This window comes from Ailuropoda melanoleuca, chromosome 10 (assembly GCF_002007445.2).
Source record: "Ailuropoda melanoleuca isolate Jingjing chromosome 10, ASM200744v2, whole genome shotgun sequence".
NCBI classification, from domain to species: domain Eukaryota; kingdom Metazoa; phylum Chordata; class Mammalia; order Carnivora; family Ursidae; genus Ailuropoda; species Ailuropoda melanoleuca.
This window is the reverse complement of record NC_048227.1, coordinates 26147913-26168638: the sequence shown is the minus strand read 5'-3', so window position 1 is coordinate 26168638 and position 20726 is coordinate 26147913. Positions and strand designations below refer to the sequence as shown.

The 20726-nt window shown below is 51.4% G+C and overlaps 1 protein-coding gene across 1 annotated transcript in view; it reads left to right on the top strand.

Annotated features, from left to right (window-relative positions):
* Positions 1–20726, top strand: part of ABCC1 (ATP binding cassette subfamily C member 1) — a 116631-nt gene that overhangs the window by 89169 nt on the left and 6736 nt on the right. Inside the window, exons 21-27 of the mRNA XM_019807751.2 lie at positions 4358–4448; positions 6690–6825; positions 9694–9901; positions 11889–12199; positions 16295–16494; positions 18063–18189; positions 18753–18854. Coding sequence (XP_019663310.2) covers positions 4358–4448; positions 6690–6825; positions 9694–9901; positions 11889–12199; positions 16295–16494; positions 18063–18189; positions 18753–18854 — 1175 coding nt within the window. The remainder of the gene's footprint in view (positions 1–4357; positions 4449–6689; positions 6826–9693; positions 9902–11888; positions 12200–16294; positions 16495–18062; positions 18190–18752; positions 18855–20726) is intronic.

Genomic DNA, 20726 nt, shown 5'->3' with positions numbered 1-20726 from the left:
AGTGACTGGCTGGACACGGAGACCCGGGAGTGGTACTTAAGAGGTTCAAGAGCATGGACAGTGCCAGGCTTGTCAGCATGACAGCCCCATACCTGATACCTAAAAGCACTTGAGAAACATTTATTAGATTACAGGTTTTGGGCCTTTGCTTAAAAAAAAAAAAAATTCTTAACTCTTTTCTAGCATCCCTCAGCCCCGACCTCCTTCATTTTCCCCTTCCTCTGCTTTAGTTTTCTTTGTAGCTCTAAACATTGCCTGACAGCTAATGCTGGATCTACGCCTTTGTGTGTTCTCTCTCTCTCTCTCTCTCTCTCTCTCTCTCTCGTAATTTAAGCTCCATGGGGGCTTTTTAGTCACTTCTGCATCCCCAGGACTGGAAAGAGTGCCTGGGACACAGTAGATGCTCAGTGTAATTTATTAAACAAATGAATACATTATGCCTTAATTATTTAAAACATGTCCTATATAAGCGTTGAACATTAACAGAGCTATATAAATATCCTGGGTTAGAGGAAAATATGCACCAGATTTACCCATTTCTCTAGGGCTGGTTTAGAAACCAGATTTGCGGGTATGGGCTTATGAGATGGCATCATGGTGGCTCATGGGGTGCCCAGTCTGGCACTGGAAGGTCAGGTCTGCTTGTTCACCTGGCCATTCATTTGTTAATCTGCATATCTGGTGTATACAGAGTGCCTGCTGTGTGCCATGGGGTTGATTGTACAGTGCATGTCCTGTGCAACCACACCTGGCCATCTGATGTGCCAGGTGCTGGGAATAGAGTAGTGGGTAAGATGTATTCTGTGTTCTCAAGAGCTCAGTCTTGAGGGTGTCTCCCCTCTTTTGGGGGAGACAAACACCAAATAATCAAGGACATGATGGTGCTAAATGCAGTGATGGACATGAATGTGGGGGGCTATGAGAACCCCAAGAAGGCATCCTCATCCCAGCCTGGGAGGGGCCATGATGAAATCTAGCCCAGTCACCTTCTCTTTTCCTTTCCTTGGCTCCATGTGCATCTGGCTTAGAGTAAGGCTGCCTGCGGCCCAGACCCCTCTCAGGAGCAGCATCTGTCATGGAGGATCTGAAGCCTGTGGGCTAGAGCTGAGGCCCGTGCTGTCTCCCAGCCACCACACCTGCACTGCCCAGCTCTAACACTTGACTTTTTTCCCTCTGCTGCCATGAAAACAGGTGTAGAGAGAGGGTTGGCCTGCAGTTTTCTAGATCTTCTTATGATTAAACACGTTCATAATCTTTGGCAAAAGAGCTGGCCCCATGTGGCGTCCTTGTCAGGATCTACCCAACACGCGTGGGATGGGGATAGTGAGGCACAGGTGCTGCAGGTCCCTTGGCCATCCCTGCCCCTCATCTTTAGGAGAGGACCTCCATCCATCCCCTCTGGGTGTTTAAATGGGGGTTCCGGGAGGGAGTGTTGCCTTGGTTCTTAGCACTGTTCTGAATCTTGTGAATTCTCAGGTGGCAAAATGGTGGACGAGGAGGGGGAAGGTCAGTGACATGTGGGTTAGACGTAGCTGTGCTTGCAGGAGGAGGCTGTAGACAGACCGGGCCTGTTGCTGGGTGCTCAGAAAGAGGCCCTCCACCGTCTGCATTTCTACCCCCTTCCCTTGTTCATCCAGCGAACATTTATTGGGCACTTACTGTGTGCCAGGCTTTGTGGTGGGCATTTGGTGAGATAGTCTGAATCGCCTGCTCTCTTGCTCTTCAGCTGGGTGGCCTGGGCTAAGCTTTATCCTATAGGTCAAAGGACCATGACCCAGCATGCCTTGGAGGAGATCCTATTTGCAGAGTGCGTGGCACATAGCGGGTGGACAGTGCAGGGCCCACGGTTTGATTTTCACCATCCCACCCTCACCTCCTGGGCATGGTCAGGACCTAGGCAGGCCAGGGCAGTACGGGGTGATGTGTACCTGACGGAGTCATTGCAGGTGGCTGTGGGCGCCCGGAGCAGGGATGTTTTTCAGCCGAGTTTCACTGTGGAAGGCTGCCCTGGCTCCCTCTGGTGAGGTAAAGTCACGAACCAGCCACTGGAGCGGTCCCATCCCTCCTCCTTTCCTTGAGAGCAGGGTGTGGCTGAGGGTCCAGACAAAGGGCTCTTTTGTAAGCCACAGAAGCCGACTCCTGCCTTTTCAAAAAGGGTGTTTACTGGAAGGGGAAGCAGATCACCCAGAAATCAGAGGCCAGACCAAACAATCAGGACTCAGGAAATGGGAACTCCTGGAATCAGACTCCTTTGGGAATCAGACTCCTTTAGAACAGATCGGCCAGAAATGTCTTTGGGCCTCAGGGGGCCACTGATGGTTCAGAGTCCTGGGGAAGGGGTTGTGATGGGCTGACCTTGGGCAGCGCCCCTCCCCGCCTCCCTGCCTGTGGCCTGCAAAGATTGTAGGAAGAGGAAAGAGCTGATCCCTTGCAAAGAAGGCAGACAGAGTGGTAGACCAACCCATGTTCCCATTGCCTTCCTAAGACTCTCTGTCCCTCCCCTTGTAAAAAAGAACTTTCCAGCTACCCCTGCTTGTGTATCAACCTGTGGGCTAATTGGATGTGGTCCCTTGGCCATCACGAGAGGCCACTTTGAGGTCTCCCATCCAGACTTTAGGGCTCATCCTTAGTAGGGAGCAGAAGGGAAGACCGAAGCTTATTGAGGCTGGCTTGCATAGCCAGGCGGGAGCGAGGAGCTCTCTGAAGCCCCTGCCACGGGCCGTGTCTCTGGGAATGTTTTCAAGCATCCCTTCCCCCACTGCTTGTTCAAGCCTAGGCCTGGGTCTCCAGTGCTGTGTGCGTTTATGAGCCCTGACTGCATGCACCTGCATGAAAAGTCCTGCTCGTCGTAGTCTTCTTTTTGATTTAGTTTAGTGCTTTTTTTTTTTTTTTTTTAGAGAATAAAAGATGCTGCCATTAAAAGAAATTTGTAAAGCAGTGATTCTCCCTATTGGCTGCACCCCGGAATTATCCATAGAATGTGTTTAAAAAGGCGAGTAATGCTAAGCACCACCGTGGTCTGTCACTTCCAAGCACCATGTGTGGCTTCACTCATCCCACTTAGAAAGGGAGTAGCTGTGGTCAGTTGCCCTTGGCAGATGTGGAAGTTGAGGCTCAGAGACTTTTATTGCTTCCCTAGTACACACAGCTAGGAAGTGAGAGAACACTCCATTCCTGACTGTGCTCTGACTCAGCCTGGGGGCCCGGCCTCCCCGCAGGCAGAGTGCTTGCAGGGACCAGAGCTCGGCCAGGGGCATCCCCGGGTGCTTGCATCGTTCACAGCTAAGATGGAGAATCGCCCGCCCCCAACCTGTCAACGATTCCCTGCCCCGCTCTGCTGTTTGTCTTCCATTTCTTCCTGTGACTGTCATCGTCCGAAAGAGCCTGCCTTTTTGCATTCGGTTTCAGTTCGAGTTCTATCAGCATGTTCCCGGGGTTACCCTCTTGCCCCTAGAGCTGTGTATTTGTCCCTTTCTGCTACATCTCCCCTGCGTGCCCTCCCCTCCTCTTCCGGGCCAGCCCAGGGAAGCCCTAGGCTGTGCGTCTCTCCTGTAGGCTCTCTTCCTGGCACCAGCATGAGATCAGGCTAGGCCGGGATAATGATAACGCATCACTGAGTAGTCCGGGAAATGAAAGGGATGATGTATTTCAACACAGCACGGGGCCACCACTCATGCAATAAATGTTAGGCACTGTCATTGAGGTAATGGTGATTAGTGTTGAGGCAGGGGTGTAATCCCTGGGATTGGGGCAGCTGGCTGGCTGGCTGGTACGCCTCAGGGTGGCCGTACCAGTTGTCTGGGTAAATGGCACTGCTCCAGGTACCCCCTACCCCAGACCTCTGGACCTCCCCGTGGTCTGGGTTACCCTTTGGCTCTGGGAGGTGGGGGTGGGGTGCCTTCAGACAACTCCTGTTGGCTGATGCCCTTGTCAGAATGGGTCATTACTTATTTTGGGTATCCCCATTGCTTGGGATGCTTGGGGACCAGGGCTCTGTGTGCTGTTGCCCACATGGCTCCTTGCATCTTGGCCCCTTTGGCTAAGTTTCGTGCAGCTCTGATGCTCTCTGCTGAACTGCATTATACCTGTCACTGCTGGCAGCCAGCTCCCTGTGCTCATGGGGTCCTCAGGTTGGTTGCAAGTCACCATCTCTGCCCCAAGGGAGCCAGCTAGCCCCCACAGACCTCCTGCCCCTGTGCCGGGATCCTGTCTGTGGCCTCAGCCAAGCACGTCTTGCTTTCTGAGCTTCCTGGTGGCCAGGTTATCCACCATGTCCCGTCCAAGTGACCGGTTTTCCTGAGAGTCTTGGCATCCAGCTCTGGAAACCACACCTTCCCCCTTTCCTCTCTTGTGACAGGGTTAACAAGTGTCAGCAGTCCAGGGAAGGAGGTGAAGCAGATGGACAATGGCATGCTGGTGACGGATGTCGCGGGGAAGCAGCTGAAGAGGTATGAGCAGAGAGGGAGACCCATTCGTGTGGATTCTCCAGGCGCCAGTGTTTCTGCCCCCTGCTTGGAGGGAGAGAAGAGGAACAAGGTCACACAAGCTGCTGGCTTCTGAAAAACGCCTTAGCTCCCGGGGCATGGAAGATGGGGGCTTTCTGTCTCCTTTCCCAAATCGCTAGGAGACCTCTAGTTTTAGGGGCATAAAGGGGGTCGGGGCCTGGCACTGCTCTACCAGGGGGCACAACTCACACAGGCCTCAGGATGTAACCATCTATCTGCACTTGTGACGCTCAAGTTCCCTGCAAGATGTGGGTCCTTGCTCGAGTCATTCAGAGGGGCCTAGAATGTTCAGGTCTTAAGAGCTGGCATTTGAACCGAAATAGTCATGGTAAGATCACGTTTTATGCACCCTGCGGAGCCAGGCACAGTGCTAAGCCCTGTGCAGTTTGTTGAATCTGGAGGTAGTTACTCCTGTCTTCCCATTTTACAGGTGAACAAATGGAATGCTCTCCCTAAGACACGCAGCGAGTCAGAAACTGAGCTGCAACTTGAACCCAAGCCCTGCCTCTGAGCCGGAGCTCCAAAGCTCTGTGCTTTTGCTGTTTTAAAGGAGGTTGCTTTCAGCTCGATCGTTTGGGATTTAGAGGAGCAGCATTCCGTGGACTTTGTTGCTTAATCTCTCTGTGCCTCAGTTTCCTTATCTGTCAGACAGGGCCTGCAGTGTACCTACTGCAGAGGGCTGTAGTGGGACAAACTCCACGTAGTGCATGTGAAGCACTTAGCACAGTACTTTCCTCCGTCAGCACCCAGTAAAGAGCACTCACTTACTATTGCACGAGCTGGGGCTACCTGCAGTTACTTCTCTGTTGTAGGGTCTTTTCACAGAAATGGGGCTGGGAAGGAAATTGGCGTGAGCAGCTCTGCCCATTAGAACACTGTAGTACCCTCCTAGACTCTGATTTTTTTTTTTTTAAGGTTTTATTTATTTGAGAGAGAGAGAAAGAGCTAGTGGGGCAGAGGGAGAGAGGTAGGAGGGGCAGAGGGAGAGAATCTCAAGCAGACTCTGCACTTAGTGCGGAGCCCGATGTGGGCTTGATCTCACCACCCCGAGATCATGACCTGAGCTGAAACCAAGAATCGGACACTTAACCAACTGAGCCACCCAAGTGCTCCTGACTCCGATTTTTATTATGTGGGACAGGTGGATATATTTCCTGCTCTGTTGGTGCCCTGTCAAGGTGGTGAGCTAGGTGTATGTGTGTAAATCACTTAGGATAGGGCCTCTCCCCAGGTGTGCAGGGGCACTGCCAGGATTCAGGCAGGTGGCCAGTGTGATCAGTCATGGTTGCTGCCCTCTAAGAATTTGTGGGGATGGCTGAGATGAGGCAGCCCCTGCAGGTGGTCCTGGGACTTAGGGGCATTTGACTGTGGGAGGCTTGCCAGGGAGAACCATGGGTGGACTGAGCAGGAGCGTAGGGAACACTGGGCATATCAGTTGCTATGCAACTGATGACCAAAGCTCGTGGCTTGGAATGTTTGGGCACGCTTAGCTGGCTTCTCTGCTCCGGATCCCACACAAGGCGCAACAGATGTCCACCAGGCTGGGGTCTCATCTGAAAGCTGGGCTGAGGAGGGATCCACTTCGAAGCTTACATGGCTGTTGGCAGGATTCTGTTCCTCAGGGGCTGTATTACCGTCCTCCAGTTTCTAACTGGAGCCCTCCGTTCCCAGCATCCCAGGCCTCCAGGCTGCATGCTCGCTTCATTGACGCATGCAAACCAAGGAGGCGGTAGGGAGCGTCAGCAAGCAGGGTGGAAGTCACACGCTGTCCCTTTGCCTGTGTGGCTCTGAGCTGCGGCTGAGAGAGGGTGTTTCTGCGCATATGCCCATACACGTGTGCACACGTGCACACACACACCCATCCACCTGTGTCATTCTCCAGGGTTCCAAGTCCCCAGGAAGGGAAGGGACTATGTTGAGGAGGTCTCCAAAGAGAAAGTGGGGCCACATGATCTGTGATAGTGTGTCGTCTGTATAAAGCTGATGACCACCATTGGCAGGCAAGAGGTGCTTTCTGAATCGTGCCTGCATAACGGAACGGTTCCTCCGTGGGGCCACGTGTCACTGTTCCCCTCTGCGTGTCACAGCTGTGAAATCAGATTGAGCCAGTTTGGTGCTTTGTTGCAGTTGCCTGCCTGCCCGGCGCTTCCATTCGGTTGACACCATGTGCCTTGGTTTCCCCAGACAGCTCAGCAACTCCTCCTTCTACAGTGGAGACGTTGGCCGCCACCACACCAGCGCGGCTGAGCTGCGGAAAGCTGGGGCCGAGAACGAGCACGCCTGGAAGCTGGTGGAGGCAGACAAGGCTCAGACGGGGCAGGTGAGGGCTGGCTCCCCCAGTGAGAGCTGTGGCCGGCGTCACCGCGCGTCACTGCAGGCCGAGTCCTGTGCACAATGCTTCGTTGATGTTAAATCATGTTTTTCTCTCAACGAGCCTATGCAAGTGGTATTTTCCAGCACCAGAAACGGGGCGGCAGAGCCTAGATGACTCGCCCAAGGTCACAGCCAGGGGGCGGCGGAGCTAGGGTTGGAACCCTGGCGGTCTGACTCCAGGGCTGACTCTCACCTCCTCTGAGCAGCTGAGGGCTTTTGTTGGCTGGAGGTGACCTGGGTGCTTTAAGTCACACTTTTCCACTGCCTTGTAGAGCCGGTGAACTCGTCTGTAAGATAACACCCCTGTCACTTCACCTCATGTGACCGTGTGTGTGTGTGTGTGTGTGTGTGTGTGTGTGTGTGTGTGTGGTGGGATTGATTTGTTCCCATTTGTCCTTCAGCCCTAACGATTCCATTGCAAGAAAGTCTGAGTTTGGTGCCCGTTTATCTTTCCTGGTTCCGTTGGGGCTGCTCTCACGGAAGGCACAGGCCGGGTGACTCAAGCAACCTGCTTTCATTGCTCGTACTTGCTAGAGGCTGGCAAGTCCGAGATCACGGAGCCAGCACGTGTGGCGTCTAGTGAGGGCTTGCTCAGAGCGAGGCTCGGAGACTGCCATCTGCTCCCTGTGTCCTCAGGGTTGGGAAGGGGTGAGGGTGCTCTCTGGAGCCCCTTTTTTAAGGGCACTCATCCCGTCGTGAGGGCTCCAGCCTCACGATCTGACTGCTCCTCAAAGGCCCCTCCTCTGTGTACATCGCACTGGAGGTTAGGATTTCAGCGTGCAAACTGGGAGGGACACAGCGTTCAGGTCCGGAGCGCTAACACATCGCCAACTTGTCTCTGTCACAGGGACAATCGGTGTCCAGCTTTTGTTTGGTGTTTTGGTGTGTGTGTTTTACAGTGCTCTACTTTCGGCACATGTCAGTAATTTTCCGTTGATGATAATGATCCAAAGTTTATTTTTAAAAATACATGTGGTATGTTTGAAAAAAAGAAAGGGAATGGAATTTTTCAAAGAAGAAGTGCAGGGGCACCTGGGTGGCTTAGTCGTTGGGCGTCTGCCTTTGGCTCAGGGCGTGATGGGATTGAGCCCCGCATCAGGCTCCTCCACTGGGAGCCTGCTTCTTCCTCTCCCACTCTCCCTGTTCCTTCTCTTGCTGGCTCTCTCTCTCTCTGTCGGATAAATAAATGGAATCTTAAAAAAAAAACAACAAAAAAAAAACAAGAAGTAGTAGTACACGCATAAACAGGCCACCCGTGAAGAAGTGGAACAAGAATGAGAGACTGGGACACTGTTTTCGTGGATCTCCCTGGATGCATCCAGAACCTTCTAGAACCCTCTGTTCCAGGCTGCTTCTCTCCTCTTCCCCTCACAACCATGGCCAGGGGCAGAGGTGGCTGTAGTGCATCCTCCCTCCTTGCTCTTGGCTGGTCCTCTCGGGAGCCAGAGTAATGACCACAAATTAAGGACCAGAGAAGCACCGTCAGCCCTGTTTCACCCTGATGTAATCCCACACCACCCAGAGGAGCTGGGTCCCAGTGTTGCCTGCCTTTTCTATACCAGCAACACAGACTGGTCACTTGTCTGAGTCAGACCCAGAGTTCACACTCAGAAATTTCTGAGCCCACGCCCGCCGTGTCTGCTGCTCATGAGGAGTCCCCAAGTCCTGCAGTGTAATTCTGGGATCTGCAGATCAGCAGGCTGCTTGCCTTCGTGACGAAGCCAAATGGTGACAATAAACATCGCAATTCTGGGACACCCCCCCCACCACCATTTCAGTTTGAAAAACAGAAAAGTCAGAAAGAAGCACTCAGTGATGTAGGAGGCCTCTGGCCTTTCACGTGTTACCTTTCAACCAGGCTGTAATTCAGACAAATGGTTTTTATGACCCAAAATTCAGCATGAAAAGCTTGAAATGCCAATGAGCACACGCACAAGGAAGGATACCTGGTGTTGGCTGCAGCCAAGCCAGGCAGGTGGGTGTAGTGTTGGCCCAAAGCAGGTGGCCTTGGCCTCTGGTGTTGAGATCAGGCAGCCCTTTGGACAACCACACATCATTATTTAGCCTTCATGGAACTTCCAGGGAATATGGGGGCGGAAGAAGTCCTAGCACCCCGTGTTGCTGGGGAACAGGCTAAGTGAGCGCCAGCCAATGGAAGCCAGTGGAAATGATGTGGAATTGGTGTTCGCTGTTCAGAGGAAATGAGGGGAGGAAACACTTGGGTGCTTGGCAACATGTCACTCTATCCCATTTGCTCTTTGATGGCGTCCCGATGGTCCTGGACTAAAGCTGAGACTCCTAAACAGGATCTCCCAGCCCCTGTGTGGTCTGAGCACTACTTCTGCAGCTCGATCTTGTTCCAGCCACCCTTGCCTGCTTTCATTTCCCTTAACACGTTACATTCCCTCCTGCCCCAGGGCCCTTACACGTGCCGCTCCCTCTGCCCTCAGTGCCTTTTTTCCATTTCACCGGGTTAGTTAACTCTTCGTCATCACTTCTCAGGGGAAACCTCTCAGGTCAAGCTGCCCACTTTTATACCCTCGTGGAATCCTGCACTGCCCCAGCTCTTCTCCATAATTACACATTTATCTGGCTGCCGAAAACCTGTCTTTCCACTTGACTGGAAGCTCCGTGAGGGCAGAGATCTTGACTTTATCTCCTACTGACTTTGTTTGCCAGATGACTAAGGGGAATGTGCCATGAGTATGAGCGTAGGCTGGGGGGAGAGGATGGCCCAGCTGCTGCTGGAGTCCCTGACCGCAGGGCGCGCTGGTGTGGGCAGCCTGCAAAGTGCCTGCTCTCCCCTGGTCTGCAGGTCAAGCTGTCCGTGTACTGGGACTACATGAAGGCAATCGGACTTTTCATCTCCTTTCTGAGCATCTTCCTTTTCCTGTGTAACAACGTTGCGGCTCTGGCCTCTAACTACTGGCTCAGCCTCTGGACAGATGACCCCATCGTCAATGGGACCCAGGAGCACACTAAAATCCGGCTGAGTGTCTATGGAGCCCTGGGCATTTCACAAGGTGAGGGCCCTCCCCTTCCCATCCTGCCCTGCCTGCCCGATTTGGGCACTTGAAACTTTCTTCTTCTGTGTCTTATTATGGAGTCGAGTCCCCCCATTTGTCAGGGTTTCGTGGACCCGCAAACTAAGCTGAAGTCACATGAACAGTACCTATCCCTTAACAGACAGTCAGATATTGTAGAGTGAATATTTCTTGAATGCTTTGTTTCACAGGACCCTAGGAGACAGAAGGTCTAATGTGCTCATTTTACAGATGAGAAAGTTGAGAAAGGCGGCTCCCCAACCCCAAGCATTGGCAAGCAAGGGCCCTTGCTTCTTGCTGCTCTGCGAAGGTGATGGGGCCTCTGTAAAGTCTCATTTGTGGACTCCTACCTGCTGTCTGAGGGTGGGAATTGGTTTATGCTGGTGGTTCTCAGTGCAGACTGTGCTGTCCCCGGGGGACAGTTAGCCGCGTCTGGAGGTACTTAGAGCCGTCACAGCTTTAGAGTGGGGGTAGTGTTACCAACATGCAGAGGCCAAGGATGTCGCCAGACCCCTGCAGTGCACGGCACAGCCCCCACAGCAGAGAATGATCTAGCCTCAAATGTCAGCAGTGACGAAGTTGAGAAACCCTGTTCGCCCTTTCTGTGGGCCCAGGAAGGTCCCCAAACACGTCAGCATTATTAGTAAGAGCTGATGTCTGCCGAGCCCTTCCTTGGTGCCTGGTTAGGTTCTCAGCACTTCTCTGTGTTTTTGCAGCACAGGGCCAAGAGGTAGCAGCTGTTTTACCCATTTTAGAAATTGAGACTCTAAGGCTCAGCGAAGTTAAGTAAGTTGCCCAAAGTCACACAGCAAGTATATGGCAGAGCTGGCATCGAATGAGGCATTCTGGCCCAGGAGCCTGTGCTCGTAATCACTGTGCTACACGGTACGTGAGCTGTGTGTCCAGGTGCTCATGAAACAGCGGGCATCTATACATACCTACGTACATTCAGTGTCTGACACGTAAGGGTAGACCATAAACATGTGTATCTGATATTTTTGAGTACTTTCTGTGCACTAAGCACGTTGCCCTTTACATTGGACTGTGCTATAAGCTAAGTGTCATTGTCCCCATCTCACAGATACACTGGGGTGCAGAGAGGCTGAGTGACTTGTGGGAGGGTCGCACAGCTGGTAGGTTGCAGAGACAGGATTTGGCCCTGTTGGCTTCAGAGCCCACCGTTTCAGCCTCTGCTTCCTTGAGTTAAATCTCCATCCCTGTGAAATCTCTGCAAAGAGCAGGTGCCCTGCTGTGGGTGGTGTGGAGGAGCTACAGATGTCTCATCATCTCCAGAAGAGCAGACACGGATTTCTTCTATTTATTAATCCCTAACCACAGGGCAAAGGACTGTCCTCGAGCTGTCACTGCGGGAAGGTGGGGCACAGGGAGGGTGTGATGTTTACCTGGGCTCACACAGCAGCAGCATCTGTTCTAGGACCTGAGCTGTCCACTCTGGTAGCCACTAGCCACCTTTTAAGTGCTCAGTAGCCACAGCTGCCTAGAGGCTACCACATGGGACTGCATAGATATAGAATACTGGCGTCGTCACAGAAAGTTCTTTGCATGACGCTGGTCTAGAGGAGTGTGGTACACGGATTCAGAGCATGACCTTGGAGCAGGCTGCCTGGGTCGGAACCCTAGCTCTGCTTCTGGTTGGCTGACTCTCTGGAGGGCAAAGGAGTTCACCTGTCTGATGAATGTCCTTCTCTCTGTAAAATGGGTGCTAAGAGGATTTATACAGAGTCAGTGTGAGACATAGATTCATGTAACACTCTTGCATGGTGTCTAATATATAGTGAGTCCTCAGTAAGTAATAGCCACTACTGCCCTCCTCTTCCTCCTCATCGTCATTCTTAGAAGTGAGAGTCCAGGCCTGTTGGCATCCACATGGCTGCTCCCCGCCCACCCCCCCGCCCCCAGCTTGGCCCGTGTCCCATCGTGGTGTTTACCGTGAGAGTATTTGTAGGTGTCTCGGTGTTCGGCTACTCCATGGCGGTGTCCATTGGGGGGATCTTCGCTTCCCGCCGCCTGCACGTGGACCTGCTACAGAACGTCCTCCGGTCGCCCATGAGCTTCTTCGAGCGGACCCCCAGCGGGAACCTGGTGAACCGCTTCTCCAAGGAGCTGGACACGGTGGACTCCATGATCCCGCAGGTCATCAAGATGTTCATGGGCTCCCTATTCAGTGTCATCGGCGCCTGCATCATCATCCTGCTGGCCACCCCCATCGCTGCCATCATCATCCCGCCACTGGGCCTCATCTACTTCTTGGTCCAGGTGAGAGGTGGGGTTTCAGGGTGCAGGAGGGGCCCTGCTTTGTGCACTACTTCTGTGTGAGTTAAGGGCTCGTTTCATCTGGCCGTTTCCCCAGTATGGAGCTGTTGGGGATTTGCTGGAGGAGGCTTCAATTTGTTTTTGTCAGGTTTAACTACATATCAAAGGGGGGGAGCCATAATTCATTATAATAGTATTAACAATTTATAATAATACTGTTAGTAAAATTGATTATTAAAATTAAGAGAGTTTTCAGAAAACTTTTAGGTCCTAAGTCCCCTGCAGAAAGTGGAGATGTGAATAACAGCACCTTAAACAGGATAGATGTTTGTCTCTCTCTCTCTCATGGTAGAAATGTAGAGGTGGGCCGCTCAGGGCTGGTATAGCATTTCCACAAGTCTGCTAATATCCTGGACTCCACGGGTGCTTTTTTTTTGTCCTCCCATCTTTGTATAAGACTTCATTCTTAAGTTGATCTCATGGCCCAAGATGGCTGCTGGAGCTCCAGCCATCAATCTGTAGTTCAGAAAAGAGGACCAAGGACGGTGAATAGAGCAAGGGAGTATGTGACAGCTGAGTCCTCATGGTCCCTTAGGTTATTGCAACATAAACTGTGCTTGCAGCTGTAGGTGGGCGCGTTGAGGCCCTGGTAGCGGACGGAGCTGGGAGTGCGAACTCACATCTTTCTGATCCTAAAGCTTGTGTTGGTGACCGTGGTGCTGCCCTGCCCCTTCTTGCCCTGAAAAGCTTAGCTGCAGCACAGTTGCTGGTGGGGGACAGCAAATTAGATGGGAACCCAATGACTACAGCACAAAGTAAGAGTGAGAACCGCGAAGTGCTCCCTATATCAAGCTGCGCTGTGGCTGCTCACGTGGGGCCTGGAGGCCTTGGTCCAGCCGGCCATCCCCCAGACTCCAGCACGCTGCGACCCAGTGGCCGGCGAGCACGAACACAGGTGGAACCAGAGTGAGCGGGTCTGGTTCTCGTGCCCTCGTTGTGTTCTCCTTAAACTGGTGCCAGCATTTTTGGAAACTCGTCCTGCATTTACCGAAAATATGACCCGTGTTTGTACCCTGGCTGTACATTTCCCTGAGGGGCCCAGGTCAAAAGAACAGAACAAGCCACATGCTATGTTTACGGTGACTCACGTAGCTGCCGCAGCAGGACACCTTGAGCCCATGTGCAGCCATTGCGTGGCCGGGTCTGCCGTCCGTTAACGGGGACGATGAGGGAGATGCAAGTTCAGCAAAGGATCCTGTTGTATATGCATTGTTAATATTTCTAAGCAAACGCAATGCGCATGTGCATGGCTGGGAAGGGAAGCAGTGAAAGGAAAATAAGGGTTGGGTTTATGAGAGAATATGGGTTTTTAAATTTTTTTAAAGATTTATTTATCTATTAGAGTATGCAAGTGGGGGGAGAGGCAGAGGGAGAGAGAGAGAGAATCTCAAGCAGACTCCCCCACTGAGTGTGGAGCCTGATGTGGGGCTTGATCCCACAACCTCGAGGTCATGACCTGAGCCAAAACCAAGAGTCGGACACTTAACTAACTGAGCCACCCAGGTGCCCTGGTTGTGGTTTTCTTTAATGGTTTTTAACTAAATATACCCTTATTCTATAACCCAGCAGTCTCCTCTCAATGTATATGCAAAACGAATGAGAGAATACATCCAGGACAAAAAAAAAAGGTGCTAGAATGCTCTTAGCGTCTTGGTTTATGGTAGCCCTAAACTAGAAACAACTTGGGAGTTTTGACCCAGAGGATGCAAGAATTTTCTGGGATGCCGGAGATGTTCTAGATTTTGGTCAGGTAGTGGGTGTGCAGTTGTAAATAAATGTAAAATTCATCACGCTGTGAAGATTTGGTACAGTTTTCAGTGTGATGGAAATGTATGTTATATCTTGATTAAAAAGCAGGTTTTAGGTGTACATATGTTTTCTTTCCTCAGAAAAGATCTAAAGGTTGTACACTGAGATTCTAATAAATAGTGCTTATGTCAGAATAATGGACATAATGTAATTTTTTAAAAAGATTTATTTATTTATTTATTTTAGAGAGAGACCGGGAGGGAGGGGCAGAGGGAGAGGGAGAGAGAATCCCAACCAGACTCTGCCCCCAGCACCGAGCCTGATCTGGGGCTCGATCCCAGGGACCCAAGATCATGACCTGAGTCGAAACCAAGAGTTGCACACTTAACTGACGTCTCCACCCTGGCACTCCCGTAATTTAGTTTTTATTTAATCTTTCCATCTATATCATCCCCCCAAATTTTTAAATGGGTATCCCTTGCTGTTTTAATTCACAAGCAAGTCATTTTTATATAAAGGTGATGCAAGAGGTAAGACGACGTGGAGTTGTGTTGGGGCTTCCTTGTTGCCGGAAGGAGGCATTTCTGCTTTGGGGGGTATTTTGGCCTCCATGAAAACCTCCCAGCCACAGGTCCGAGTACCTTAGCTCACAGCCCACTGCGTGGCTCAGGCAGGTGCGTGTTGAGCGTTATTTTTATTCACGAGCACGGGCACTTGGTCTCTGAAAGAGTAAGGTGAGTCTGGGGGGTGGATTATGTCTCCTGGAGTGGAGTTTAAAAGGGAAGCTAATAGTTATTTAAAAAAAAAAAAAAAACAGCCTGACACAAATACGTCTCTGGTTAGCTTTGTATAGTAAATACAATTCTGAGCACATGAGAAGTGGAGTGAGTTGAGCAGGGCAAGCTCTTGGGAATGATCCATCCGGGATGTTTAGCAAGAAAGCCTGGGAGAGGAGGCGTCACGGCTGAGGGTAACACGGCACGTCCCGCAGGGCCAAGGCAACCGGTTTGTTCACGGCAGTGAGGGGTCACCTGACCTGTCCTCGGGGACTGGCAGAGCCACTGTCCTGAGGCTGCCCGGGTTGGCGTAGTCCTGGGTTAGCTTACAGAGTTGCTGGGGCCCAGAAGGCCGTCCAAGTGTGGGTTCAGATTACCGCGTGCGCTGCCATCCAGAAAGAAGCTGCTGGCCTCAGAACTCCTGTTAGGTTTCCTGCTCTCTGTGGAAGGTCTCTGCCCCAGAACGGCCCTGGGAGGCGGGGAGGCCGTGTTCCTGTCCACCCTGTGTTTCCAGGTCTTGTTCACCTGTCCACCTCTGCCGCTTGTGGAGTGGCTGCAGTTGTGTGGGATCCTGAGCACGTCTGGAATGGGGAACCTCGGTCAGTTTGTACTGATAGGGAGACTAAGGCCACAAGAACTGTGTCCTCAGATGACCAGGCCGTCCTCTGTTCATGTCTCTTCGAAGCTTCCAGTGGGCGAGCTGCTTTTGTTCCTTCTGCCCTGCTTAGGGCAGGAGCAGAGCAGATGGCATCTGCCCACGGCGTCAGGTGGAGTCGGGGTTTGAACTGAGGCCTGGTTGTCCTCAAAACCTGTGCCGAAAGCCACGCCACTGGGGCCATAAAACACTGGAGGTAAGTGGCTTCGGGGAGGCTTTAGAGCACACAGGTTAGCCCCTCACAGCCTGACTGTCCGAGTCCAGACCCCAGCTCGGCCGCTTGTAGCGACATGACCTCAGGGGAGAGGTCAGCGAGCTTCTCTGTGCCTCGGTTTACTGAGCGTCACCAGGAGCGAGCACCTGCTGGATCTCTGGTGAGAGTCAGTGAGCCGATGTCTGTGAAAGTACTTACAACCATGCTAGGCCTGGGGCGCCTGGCTGGCTCAGTCGGTGAAGCGTCTGCCTTTGGCTCAGGTCATGATCCCTGGGTCCTGGGAGGGAGTCCCGACCCAGGGTTCTTTGCTCAGCGGTGAGTCTCCTTCTCCCTCTCCCTCTCCCCACTGCTCGTTCTCTCTCTTTCTCTCAAATAAATAAAATCTTGGGGAAAAAAATTAAAAACAATTCTGCTAGGAGGGTGGGCTCTGCGTGAGCCTCAGTTCCTGTCACTGTTGAGCGTTCGCTGCCGTCCCCATTCCGCCCCTGCTGTCGCCCCGTGCATGCAGTGAGCACAGCGCCCGTGAAGAGCAGCCCGGCCCCGGCCCTTCGCCTCCCGGAGGTGTCGTGCTGGTCCGGGCTGTCTCCGGCGCGGCCCCAGGGACACGGCCACGGGGGCCTTGCCGACCCCGTTCTGTCCTCCAGAGGTTCTACGTGGCCTCGTCGCGGCAGCTGAAGCGCCTCGAGTCGGTGAGCCGCTCGCCGGTGTACTCCCACTTCAACGAGACCCTGCTGGGCGTCAGCGTCATCCGCGCCTTCGAGGAGCAGGAGCGCTTCATCCGCCAGAGTGACCTGAAGGTGGACGAGAACCAGAAGGCCTATTACCCCAGCATCGTGGCCAACAGGTGGGTGCACGAGGCCCCGTGGGGGGAGGTGGAGGACTAAGAGCTTCGCCCTCGTCCCTGGAGGAGGAGCGTGTGAAACCAAGCTCAGGCCCTCACACACAGGCTGGTTAGACTTGGCGGGAGGACAGGACAGAATGACCATCGAAAGCAGACAAGAGCGCTGCAGCTCCGAGCGTTGGGTAAGGGCTGGGGCCAAGTTGTTGCGGAGTCAGAAAATACTGCCGAAGCTCTCCATTAGCCGTTGTCCTGAGGATACAAGTTCATCTGTGACGGGCAGACTCAGCCAGTATTTTTGTGTCCTGGCTCTCGGCGGAGGGGTGGTCACGCCCACCCCCGTGTGATGAGCCCCGGAAGCCATTCCCCAGTCTTAGGTTGGCCCATGTGAAATTGCCGTGCCCGGGAGATCACGACTGGATGAATAGCATCAGCCGAAAAGAAGGGACAGAAGTTTGCTCCTTGTTGATCAAATTCAGAAAAGTGTCTGATTGATCCCTAAAAGGGTACCCTCTTCACTCATGTCCTGATAATGTGTTTTGAGACGTGGGATAGAAAATTCTGGGGGAGGGGGTGACAGCACCCTGGAAGCGACCCATCCTACCCAGCTGTCAGCCCGTCATACACAATATAACCCTCTAATGTAAGATGAGGCAGGGAGACCATGAATGGACGGAGACCCTGCCTTCCTCTGAAGAGTTCTTAGAGAGTTTGTCAGATCTGGCTCTGCCTTTGGGAGAAGCCACACCCCCAGGAGGACCAGTCACGCGAATCTTAAGGGCTAGAGTAACAGAAAGATCGACATCCCCATCTCCCTAAACTGCTTTATACCTCAGAATGTTAATATTCTTAATGCCATGGGATATCTTAATAGAAGTTAGCTTTAAACCAATAATATATCTTTTTATACTTTAAAAGGTAAAATAATACATTTTAACATTTCTTAAAGGAGGATGATCTGGCTCTGGAAACATTATAGCTACGTTGAAAATAGTAGCTTATTTCTCTCCCTCCCCCCCTTTCCTGCCAAGAGAAGGTTATTTTAAGTAATCTCTACACGCAGTGTGGGGCTCGAACCCACAACCCTGAGATCAAGAGTCGCACACTCCACCGATCTGGCTTCATGAGATCACAGCTAGGCATTCCCAAGGGAAGGCTATTTTAAATCAGTGGTGCCTCTTACAGTTGATGACTTCTTAGTATTTAGGAATTTTCCAGAACATCATTTTAAAGATGGGTATACATGGGTATATTTTAAAGCTTCCAGTGAGAAAAACTTGGTTCTTAACAAGGCAAGCTCCAGTTTCCTGGGAAGTTGGATTCTGAAGAACTCTGTTTTAATCCCTAGGGTTGTCAGATTAATGAGGAAATAGCAAGGCCGTGTCCCTTTAGCTGCCCTTCCCCTGTGAGCAGACAGAGGCGGCCTTTCTCGGGAACTCTCAGGGAAATTACTGCAGTTAGCGAAGTGTCCCCTTCCCCCCGCCCCCGACTTGAACCAGAAACCGGATCTCTGGAAAGCTGACTGCAGGTGTGTGTGTGTGTGTCTGTCTGTCCGCCTGTGTGTCTGTGGACAGGTGGCTGGCTGTGCGGCTGGAGTGTGTAGGAAACTGCATCGTCCTGTTCGCTGCCCTGTTCGCCGTGATCTCCAGGCACAGTCTCAGCGCCGGCTTGGTGGGCCTGTCCGTGTCGTACTCACTGCAGGTAAGAGGTGGGGCTCTCAGCTGGATTTTCTAATTCTCTTCATGGGGGAGTCAGTCGTCAGGTTCTTGGACCTTTACTTTGAATCTGGGCAGGAGCTGGGGGAGCGGATGGGGGCTGAGCGGCGTTTGAGAAGCCCGGTGACCCACTGGCGCTGGGGGGGGGAGATGAGACACGTGACCAGGATTCCCCCATTAGTCAAGGAAATCCCTTGAAGGCCTAACAGGATGCCTCCAGCTGCAGGAAAAATGCAGATCTGTCTATGACTTTCCCTCCTGTCTCAGCTTTAGCTTGGTCACCCAAATTTGAATACATGATATTTCCTTTTACCATCTAGTTTGCAATATTTTCTGATGACCTTTCTGATGACTTATGTGGCCCAGGGGTTATTTTGAAATGTGTTTACTTACTAGGTACAGTGTAGCCCGTCCGGGTGATGGTGATACGTAAGGTTGATGTTTTCTGGACCTTTCTTACCTAACACATTCTATAATTCATAATTACTTCCCTAAGATAAGGCAACCTGTGCTCACTCTAGAAGCTCCATGTGACCCTTCCACCCGCAGGTGACCACATACTTGAACTGGCTGGTTCGCATGTCGTCCGAAATGGAGACCAACATTGTGGCAGTGGAGAGGCTGAAGGAGTATTCAGAAACGGAGAAAGAGGTAAGGCCAGCCCCCAGCCTGGCCTCTCCTGACCTCTTCTGTGTGACTTAACCCGGACAGTCCACACAGCCATAACCTGTGTGCCTTTGACAGGCATCCTCTTCAGCAAGAATTGTCTTCTGTTACTTGTCATGTATTTGTATGGGGGACTTCTGTTATGGAAAATGAGACACTGATTTCCTCTTTTAAGTTTAAAAATTAAGTACCCATGAGATGATTCAAAGCATGGAGAGTCACTCACAAGAGGCTCAGTACATGGATATTGTAAAAATGACACCGGTGGTAAGGATTTGACCCAAGTTTGGGGTGCCCTGAAGTTATTCAACCGAAGACCCCATTTTATAGATGGAGCAAAGGATGGCCAAGGGAGGGACAATGGCTGACCCAAGGTCACACAGCTAGGAGTAGGGCCTCAGTGTCCAGACTTCAGCGCTGCATTGGCAGAAACTGCCTTTTTCTGCAGCGATGGTAGTAATCATAACCATAGGACAATAATGCCTGGGGAGACACCACTATCCCCACCACCACCAGTAATGATAGCGACCCATACTGTGCCCTCGGAGGGGTGTCAGGCCCTGTAGCACACATTGACATGGAGTAATTCATATAGCCTTTCCGTAGCTTCGTAACTCCCATTCTGTCATGATCCCTGTTTTACAGATGAGGAAACAGACAACAAGGTTAAGTTACTTTCCCAAGATTACATGGCTGGTAAATGGCCCACCCAGATTTTGCGTCTGTGCCGTTGGCACACTGCCTCCCAAGAAAGTGCCCCTTGGGAATGAGACCAGGGCCCTGGTCAAAACTGTCTTGAGGGATCCGCGGAGGTGAGCTATGCCCCATCCTTAACGCTCTCCCGCTGGTGAACCAGGTCCCACTTCATCAGAGAGCATTATTCAGAGTGGTGTGAGCGCCCCCTGTGGAAATAAGTATATATTACACCAGGGGTTTTCCCACTGCACCGAATTTTTTTTTGCAGCAGCAGCTTTTAAGATATAATTCACCTGCCATGCAGTTCATCATTTAAAGTATGAAATGAAGTTTATTTTTTAGAAAGTACTATGTTTTTATTTCTTATAATTGTTTATTTTTATGTTTTAGAATAAGAACATATTTGAAAAATACAAAAGAAAGTAAAGATCATTCAGGGTCTTACCACTGCTAAAAATATATATTTATGTGTTTATATAGAATATATTTTTCTAGCTAGAAAGTTCCATCCACTTCTCTCCAGTGCCCTCCATGTTCTTACAGCTTATTCCTTTCGTTTATATACCTCAATTTATAAAAGGGATATATGCTTGTTGTAAAAAAAAAAAAAATTTTAATATAGCAAGTTTATGGGGGAGAAAGGATGAAAGCTCTCTTTCATCCTCTCCATTCCTCAGCTTCCCCTAAGCTAGCCCCAATCCTGGCCCAGAGCACATCCAGTTGTAGTGCTAAGGAAATGTTGAACTGAGCTAAGAAGCCCTTCAGAAATAAGGGCTGTGTGATCCTGGGCAAGTGACTTACCTTCTCTGTGTCAGTTTCCTCCGGTGCAAAGACCCCACTTGTGGGACTATAGCAAGGATTAAATGAGGTCATGTGACAGTGATCTTGGAAAGCATTAGCCATTCCTTTTATAGTGCCTTCCACACACAGGAGGCATTTGGAGTAACACCTCTCCCCCTGTGTCTGTCTAGAGAAGACCACTCATTAATCAGTTCAGTCCGTAAATATTCTTGGAGTCCCTGCTGTGTGCTGTGGGCCCTGGAGTATGGCAGTGAACAGTGAATGAACCTGTCCTCATAGAGTGGACATTCCAGGGGGCATGGAGAACAGAATAAGCAAATGAAAGCACACCTCAAGTGCTAGGAGGTGCCACGTGATATA